Source organism: Triticum urartu, chromosome 3A (genome assembly GCF_056163025.1).
Source record: "Triticum urartu cultivar PI428250 chromosome 3A, HENAU_Tu73, whole genome shotgun sequence".
Classification (NCBI taxonomy): Eukaryota; Viridiplantae; Streptophyta; class Magnoliopsida; order Poales; family Poaceae; genus Triticum; species Triticum urartu.
The window spans coordinates 666,656,938-666,665,987 of record NC_141875.1 but is presented as its reverse complement, the minus strand read 5'-3'; the positions used below and the strand labels follow the sequence as shown (position 1 = coordinate 666,665,987).

Genomic DNA, 9,050 nt, shown 5'->3' with positions numbered 1-9,050 from the left:
GAATCCGTGGCACATCTCTTCTTCAAGTTTCGTTTCACCATTAGGCTTTGAAACTTGGTCATTGAGAAACTAGGGGTCTACTTGTCACTTGGATGGCTCTGAAAAGTACTGGTGAGCTAAAAGGACCTGCTCGAACATCCTCAATCGGAAGTCCATGGCTTCACTCACAATGCTTCTGTCATGGATAATTTGGAATGAGACAAACTCACGTGTCTTCCGTCGCAAAAGTGCACCGTGCACCGACAATCTTGCTCAACACCATTTTAAACGAAGTAAAGCTTTGGAGCACCGTAGGAGCTAAGAAACTAGGGGATGTGAGAGTAATCACCATGTGTTGTATGAGGGTTGGATGTAAAACAAACAAACTCTATTCTCCTCTTAATTAATAGATGAGGCAAAGCTTATGCCCCTATTTTGAAAAAAAAATCAACATCATCAGCATCTAGGAAAGTGGGACGGATTGACACGTGTCAAAGGGACTACAACACCATACAGTAATTTTTTTACTACAACATCGTACACTAATATGGAGGATCTCAACTGAGCTTAGCTCGGATGGTCACGTTTCTTTTGGTGGAGCAAGCCCACCCCGGTTCAAGTCCTACATTTGGCATTGGCGTTCGTATTTTTTTAGATTTATTTTAGGCTTTCCGGTGATTTTATTCAGTGAGAGGAGACGTTCTCCCGATGGTAACTTCGTCAATCTCAAAATGTTGTGCCGTCTCGGTATCTCGAAGGTGCTCATAGGGGTAGGATACGTATGTTCATAGGGGTGCGTGCGGGAGCAATCTGTGTTCGTGTTGTGTTAAAAAAATCCGATGAATTAGTACCATGTGTGTGATACTAGATGAGTAAATAGCTTAAAATCATCGTAATTGGGATTAGTGTTATCAAGGACCGCCACTTAGAGTGTCTGTAGCACATACGACTGACATCGGGATAATTTTTTTGCAAAAATAAACACTAGTGAGGGGATTATTAAATTTGACAACATTTCTGACTGGTTGGACATGCATATGTAAACGTTAAGGTGGCATAGAATGTTAGCGCCGTCTGTGTTCATCGTTAAGTTGCACCGGAGTTGTGTTCCACGACTCCATCTAATCGGACCTAGGGCGTTATATAGGCTCTCACCGGTGTTCTTTTCTCAGAGCAGAGATTTGCTACAGACATCTCGTTTGTCGGCGTCTTCTGGTCTACATTAACAACTTACTTCTAGAATCTCGGATTTCAACAAAGTTTCAAAACTTTTTTGCTATTTGTTATAATTTAACTGTTCATCATGGGTGCATTGCACTTGGATGTAGCCACAACTTTCCATTTAAAGACAAATCTTTACAAATTTCTCTGTTTCAAAATCTAGTAAAAATCCGGATATGGACACAGCCGCTCGACATGGGCATGGAGGGGAACAACAAGGAGTCGCATGACGGGCAGCACCATAAATTTCTCTGTTTTATGTGGCAAGCCATGCGTGGTTGGTTGCCGGCTGCAGACTAGATTAAGAAAAGAAATGGGCTGGACTCGGAGTTCTATGCGCTGTGTGGGGCTGTGGAAAACACGAACCACATTCTTTTCGCTTGCCCTCTAGCGCGTCTCTTTTGGAGCGGTTTGAGGGAGTGGCTTCATGTCTCATGGGCCCCATGCTCTTTGGACGAATTGTTACTTTTGGTCAATGGCTTGGGTGGCCAGATTAAGAGGTTATTTTGGTTTGGGTTCTCGGGTTTTCGTTGGGTGCTTTGGACAACTCGCAAGAAGTTACCATCGAGCGGGTCTTCCCTAGCAAGGCTGCTGACCATCTTTTCAAATTATCTATCCGGTTGCGGCAGTGGAGATCATTGACTAAAGAGAAGGACCGAGCAGTGGTGGAGCTTCTTTTTTTTCAAGGATATGTCAAACAGACGTATCGAGATCATAGATAGAAGATGCCAAGATGGTGAGTTATCACAACGTGACAACAACCAAACCCACGGCTGCATGAGTCCGAGACTGCATGCTGACTACTCGCTATCGCTCACCCTATCTATCCTGACTCGGAGCGATCCTGCCTCCCGCAACAGTGCCGCAGCCCTCCAGTTTTGTCCCTCTGCTTCGAACTGTCGCAGAACCTCATTCACGGAAGGTGAAGCTCTGTTAAACACAATGTCATTCCTGTGTTTCCACAGTGTCCAAGCCACTAGAGTGACCACCGTCCATGTTTCTTTTCTTTTGTTCTTCTGAATATTGAGGGAGGTCCACCATCCCACGAGTTCAGCCTCCGGCTCCGATGTCCAGTGAGGCTTTCCCCAGTTATCCATGATGACGGCCCAAACTTGCCGAGCGAGAACACATTCAAGGAGCAGGTGATCAATCATTTCCGGCTCCTGGTCGCAGAACGGGCACGCCGCTGGGTGTAGCAGTAGTCGTCTCTATAATCTGTCCGACGTCCAACATCTTCAATTTGCCGCTAGCCAGGAGAAGAACTTGCAAGTTGCCGGTGCTCTGGACTTCCATATTTCCGTGGCTCCTGCCGCCTCAATTCTTGCGGCAAAGTGAGCACGATAGACTGATCGGGTAGAGAACAAACCATTTTCTTCCCATATCCAGACAATCTTGCCATGGCCCTAGTTGCCTGGGGCCTGGCTACGCCCCTGGCTCCGCATCACTGTCCGTGGACGGATACCTAAGGGCCAACAATGCCCTCCATAGCCCTAGTTGCCTGGGGCCTGGCTACGCCCCTGGCTCCGCACCACTGTCCGCGGACGGATACCTAGGGGCCAACGATGCCCTTACTTTGTAGCGGCACTTCTGACCAGATTTCCTTCATGGCGTCGATTTCACACGTCACTTGCATTGCATGGTTCGATGAGTATGTCAAAAAAGTTAAAAAAAAACCATAGCAGCAGCTGTTGTGCTGGCAATGTTGATATGCCAATCAAACATCCCCTGAAAATTTTCAGCAAGGAAACGGTAGAGATGGGTCCGTCCTTATGGTTTTACTTGACGTCGAAAGACACTAGAGATGTAGTATTATGATGCATCCACTGCTGACTCTCCCTATGAAGGAAAGAGAACAACATTGTCCGTATCTATGCGTATGTGGTATGCCTATGTATTTACGTGTCCGACGATGCGACTCATTGTTCAGCATGCCATCCTGTACTGTTGAGCTCACTCTGAACATGGATGTCATCGTTATTGTTCTTCAGGAAGGCAGAGTACCAGCGAGCAGAGAGCCTGGCTTGCCGTGGCCGCGCCTCGTCGTCAAAATCGACACGGTACAGGCCGTACCGTGCCTGATACCCTGACAGGTACTCGAAGACGTCCAGGAAAGCCCAGACAAAGTAGCCTTTCACGTTGACTCCATTCCTGCAGAGCAAAACATCACCATGGTAACTGAACTCTGAACTCTGAAGTTCTGGTTACAGGGCGCCCCAACTGCATGAAATTGTAGTGATGCAGAAAAAACATGTGCAGTTTTTCTTTTCGAACGACTGACCTTAATGCAGCCAATGTGCTCCCTATATAGCCCTTCAAGTACCCGGTCCTCTCGGTGTCGACGAGAGTGTCATTACTAGAGGATTGACCTGAAGAGAGAAAGCAGAGCAGGCAAAAGATACCATCAAATATGTATGAACTGCAAACCAACGATGATGTCCGTAAACATTGACATGATTTTAGATAGAATGATTGAACTAGTATGTCTTTGTTTTGTTTCGGAGAACATCGTAATCAGGAACTAGGCCGACTTGCCATTCTCTTGGATATAAATGGGAATGTTCCCGTAGGCTTCTTTCAAGTACAGTAGCACACGTTGCAATCCTTCAGGGTCACTTGGAAAAGACGTTGGTGGAGCCTGCATTCACAAGTTGTTCTTCTTCATGTCACAACTTGCAAGACAGACACAATCCCAGTATTGCTCAACTGCATGACCTTCAAGTGTATTTCATTGATTTCTGGTATCTCGTGTTAGATTAGAATTCCAAATTTAACGTTTCATGTAAAAGAACAGCTGAACCCGGTAGTATCTGACAAACACATCATTGAAGAACTTTACCTTACCGGCTGGCGGGTCTGTTTTAGAAGCTGCACCAATGAAACATATATTTTCTTAGATGTGCCATTTGGATAAAAAAAATCTTAGATTGTAAATCTGCTTCAGAAGCGTAACAAATTTCATCAGTTAATATATTGACAATGTGAACCTTCTGTTTGCATCATTATCTTGTCAGTAGATAAAGGGAACACATTGCCCACTACTGCTGCAGTTCTGCTACAAAAAAATATGAACACTAAATCAAGGATGCTTACCTTTGTAGCTGATTGACAAGTCTGCTGTATAGTCGCGAGCGCCTTTCTTTATAGGGAGATCATTCACATAGACAGAATAATAGTGATTTATCCCGATGAAATCTGCACTACCAATAATAGCTTCAGACTGGATTCTTGTGAAGGGTGGAAGACGAGAACCAACAATTTTCTTCATTCTTTCTGGATAATCTCCAGACATCAAGGGCTCTAGTATCCTAAAAGGAATCACGAGCTGGTTAGTTCTGCATTTCTGGAGCAAAGATAGAGTAAAGATAACATACCAGCCCAAAAAGAAGTCCAAACATCTTTTTGTTGCTTCTAAATCCGCCGTAGAGTTTGTCATAGAATAAGGCCAAAGGGAGTAAATACTTAGGCCGACAACCCCCTTTTGCATGGCCTACATGCAAAACTTCTTTTATGGACAAATAAATCTTTCCATATGAATATACATCATGGGAAATTAAAAGTGATGTATTTGTGCAGCTAATCAGTCCTTATGTTGAGAAATCCAAATATTTAATATGCCAACAAACTACAATTGATAGTGATTGACCCCCACATATCAGTATATGGTTAGACAGTACTTTCTCTTGAGAAGAATATATGGTCAGACAATACTTTCTCTTTAAAATATTTTTCTTTTTGAAGAATATACAGTTACTCATATATCAGAATTTATATTAGATAGCAACATAAATCTTACTAGCTTATAATCACAGAGAGGCACTGGTTCTAAATTTTAGGCCCAAAATCACTCACTTGATATTTTTCTCTGTAAAGCCTAGTTGCCGATGCATGCGCCAATAGCATGTTATGAGCTACTATATATGGTTCCACAGTTGAGTCACCCACGGTACATTTTATAGCTCCAAAAGGATCAGAGCAATGTCCTGGTGCGATCACTCCGATATCGTAAGATCCCATCGCACCTACATTAGGTTCATCTATCGTAGTCCAGTAGGAGACCCTGTCTCCAAACTCCCTGAAGCAAACATCTGCGAATGCTGTGAAATCTTCCCTGCATTTTGCAGTAGCACCTGTGAGGAAATATTAATACCAGGACTAGGAAAGTAGGGCCGTCTCGACATTTGAAGATTCTGAGCTAGTTCATCACTACAAGGGAGAAATTCTGGGATCTTACACAATTCTAGGGCTTAGCCATCCTCCATACTCATCTTCCAGTATTTGAGGGTACTCAAGCTGGTAAATCATAATATGGACTTGAATCCCTGAGGAAACATGATGGACACACATAAGTTTAGATAGTGGAGACACATGAAAATAGATTCTGCATTTCTTTAAGAAGTGTTGATCATTTACTAGGCTACTAATATATGAATCTGTTTTGCCAGTACAATTCCATTTATATACAACAGAAAATAAACGTACCATGTTGCACTAGCGCATCTATTAGATTGTTGTAATACTCGAGTCCTTTTGGATTGACAGCTCCCCTGCCATCTGCAAATCTCATTAGAAACTAACAATCAGATTAAATTTTGTGTTCTTCTTTTCTAGTATAGTGCAATGGAGTTATAATGGCAAGTGCTTATACCTGGGATGAGCCTTGACCAGGAGATGGAGAATCTATAGGCCTCTAGGTTCATGTCAACCATGAGCTTCACATCATCCTGAAACATCAGAACATGTGTTGTTAAAAGTTAAAACAGAATGTTCAGATATTCAGTGTGGAAATCACAACACTTCAGCACAGCAAAATAAAATAAAATTGATAGATAGGAAATAAGAATAAATTTTATTCTGTTTTTGGCAGAGAAGAGAGAATAAGGAACTAGACAGAGCTTGTTAGGTTCAGTTTGATAGCACTAGCAGACGGCTGCACTGCATCCTTGATTAAAATCACTGCAATCTCCCCCCAAAAATGGGCAGATTTAGAAGCTTGTACCTACCTTGTACTTGTGGTACCCGTCGGCAGCGACATCACCTACGCTTTTATCCGCCATTTTCCCTGTCGTCAGAACAAGAAATATCAGCACGAACCTGACAGGATAACTACCTGACCAAACATCAGCATCCAATTTTTATCTTAGTCCCAAATCAGCACGAGCCGCCTGAGTACCTGAATGGTTATTTGGTTAATTACCTGCGTGAGTGAAGGTGTCCCAGATGCTTGGGTTCCTGCCGTCCTCAGCCACGGCGCCCTCGTACTGCAGCCAAACAAACCCCCCAAAGGCTAAGTAAATTGGGCGGAAAAACACAAGCCGAATGAAAACAATTCAGATTTTTGCTGGGTCATGGTTGTTGGCTTGTTGCCTGGTACGCGGAGGTGGCGGCTCCGAAGACGAAGTCCCGAGGGAAGTCGGCCCGCGTGAAGCCGAGAGCGGGAGGAGCTGCGGCGGCGGAGAGAAGCAGCAGCGAGAAGAAGGCGACGGAATCCATTGCTTGCTGCCCTGCAGCCAGAACCCACCAGTGTCTGTACTCCGTACCCAGGGAGGATAAGGCGCTTACCGCTTTACAAATTTTTTGGCTCGTTTTCCTGGCACGAGAATGGGCGGTGCTGCAGCCGCCGCTTGCGGGCTCGCTTCTCGAAGAGTCAAATCACCTCCCGGACCACATGAATCTCGTTTAAAAAGTAGTACTACTTTTGAAAACAATAATTAACGGAAATTGACAATGGCTTCTAGATGCATATGCATCCATTGTCTAAATACACATTTTAAAAAGTTGAAAATTCCGAATAAAAATCCCGCATGTATATCCGGACTATTCATTTTGCATTTCTTTATTCTTTTACACAAGCCAAAAAAACGTCGGTTTCACCGAAACTTTGTGCATGTACATAGAATGTCCGAATATACCCGCGAGATTTTTGTTTCAAAATTTTCAACTTTTTAAAATATGTATTTAGACAATGAATGCATATGCACCTAGGAGCCAAAACACCGCGTCATTAATTGTGTACTACGTATGTGCATATCTCCTTTAGCTGGTCATAGTGGGGAGTAACTTCGGAGCGCACTTTCAGCGCACGGCGGCATTGGCGCACTTTATCTAGGCCGTGTCATGCATGCTTCAAGATGGATACAATGAGTGCCAGCATGTAATATGAATGATATATCGGTTCCTAACAATAGCGCTATATACACAGGGTACGGTCCGGGATCGCAATAAAGTGCAGCCATATTGCCGTTCCTATTTGTGCCATCGTGTTGGGATCCGATGCTAAACTCGGCACATGTCCAAGTTTCTATGCACTAAGCTCGTACTACACAACATGTGCATGCGTCAATGGATGCATCCTCATGTCTGCTTGGCCCCGCTCATTTCAGGCGAACAGTGCATGAGATCTACACCTATTTAATGAATTTTGGCCTCACATAGCACATGAACGGCTCATCCCTAATTTTGGCCCGGGCACTTTTTGTTTGTCTGCATGACTTACATGAATTTTGGCCTCGCATAAATTTTGGCCCCAGTATTTAGTGTCTTTAAATGAAGGACCTGCCCGAATTGCCGTACATCTCTGTGTGCATGACCAGTGTTGCTGGCCATGACAACTAGCGGTCTGTGCGAGAAACTCTAACCTGGCGATTGATTAATCGAATCGTTAATTTGAAATTTGCCGAATGTGATGCTTTGTGTGCGATAAGTCCAATGTTTCCATTGTTAAAAATTGTACAACCATGTTGTATAAACTGTGCAGGGTTGAGTGTGCTGTTGTAAACGTATTGGGCAGGTTAGGATGGATCTCATAGCTCTATTTGTTAGTTTCATGTAGGAGTATCCGTTAGCAACTTAGCGTGAGATCAATCCTAAATAGCAGGGGGTAAGTCGAGAAGGGTCATTTGGTCTGATCAAAATAGATAGTTACAGTGCTACGTACTGGGCGAGTGTCGGGGCAATTAGTACGTCTGATGGTTAGTAATGGAAATAATTAAGCTTCATAAACAAAAAATTACGTGCGTAAACCCGGTTAGAACTGCATGCATGTAACTGTGTGGCTCATATAACACTGCACACAGTCCGTGATTAGTCCCACGTGATTAGCTAAAGTGCCGCAAGTGAATACCAACTAATGGTTGCATAAACATCTATGAAAAAACTTCTACATGGTCAACTTATATGTGCAGAAGAATTATTTTGCTCAACCAGACAAATAATCCAGCCAAGTGAGCTGGCAAACTTTTTTGTGCCCTGACCCGTGCCCGGAGTTGGTACAAGATGCAACTTGTTCTAAAATGCGGGCTACTGTCACTATTGCAGAACCGGGCAATACCACCGGTTCGTAAGGCCCTTTAGTGCCGGTTCAGAACCGGCACTAAAGTGTGGGCACTAAAGGCCCCCCTTTAGTACCGGTTCAGCATGAACCGGTGCTAAAGGGCAACCACGTGGCACGAGCCAACTCCGGGGGCAGGGAACCCTTTAGTACCGGTTGGTGACACCAACCGGTATTAAAAGGTTGGGAGGGTTTTGGGTTTATGATTTCTTTTTCATTTAATTTTGTATTTTTCATTTAATTTTTTTCGTTTGCTGGTATTTTACGATGCTACATATTGTACATGTTATGCATATATATAAATAGAATTTCTAGTAGAACCAATCACACACACACACACACATATATATATATATATATATATATATATATATATATATATATATATATCATCGAATGTCTCACAACCACCATTAATTCACACATATATACACACATGTATATATGTATACAATTAGGTAGCTATATACAATTTCTCCTAATTGGTGCCTTCCGAGCCAGTGGCATTAGCCTATTTGGTGCC

At 43.4% G+C, this 9,050-nt stretch overlaps 1 protein-coding gene across 1 annotated transcript; it reads right to left on the bottom strand.

Annotated features, from left to right (window-relative positions):
- Nucleotides 1-2,845: 2,845 nt before the first annotated feature.
- Nucleotides 2,846-6,867, bottom strand: LOC125545858 (beta-glucosidase 5). The gene is made up of 13 exons (XM_048709905.2): nt 6,565-6,867; nt 6,395-6,458; nt 6,201-6,259; nt 5,846-5,921; nt 5,680-5,751; nt 5,432-5,519; nt 5,050-5,308; nt 4,572-4,687; nt 4,291-4,505; nt 4,037-4,065; nt 3,733-3,835; nt 3,479-3,566; nt 2,846-3,348 (listed from the first exon to the last, which is right to left on the bottom strand). Exons 1-13 carry the CDS (start codon nt 6,688-6,690, stop codon nt 3,117-3,119), a joined length of 1,527 nt encoding a protein of 508 aa, XP_048565862.2. The 5' UTR covers nt 6,691-6,867; the 3' UTR covers nt 2,846-3,116.
- Between the last annotated feature and the right edge of the window lie 2,183 nt (nt 6,868-9,050).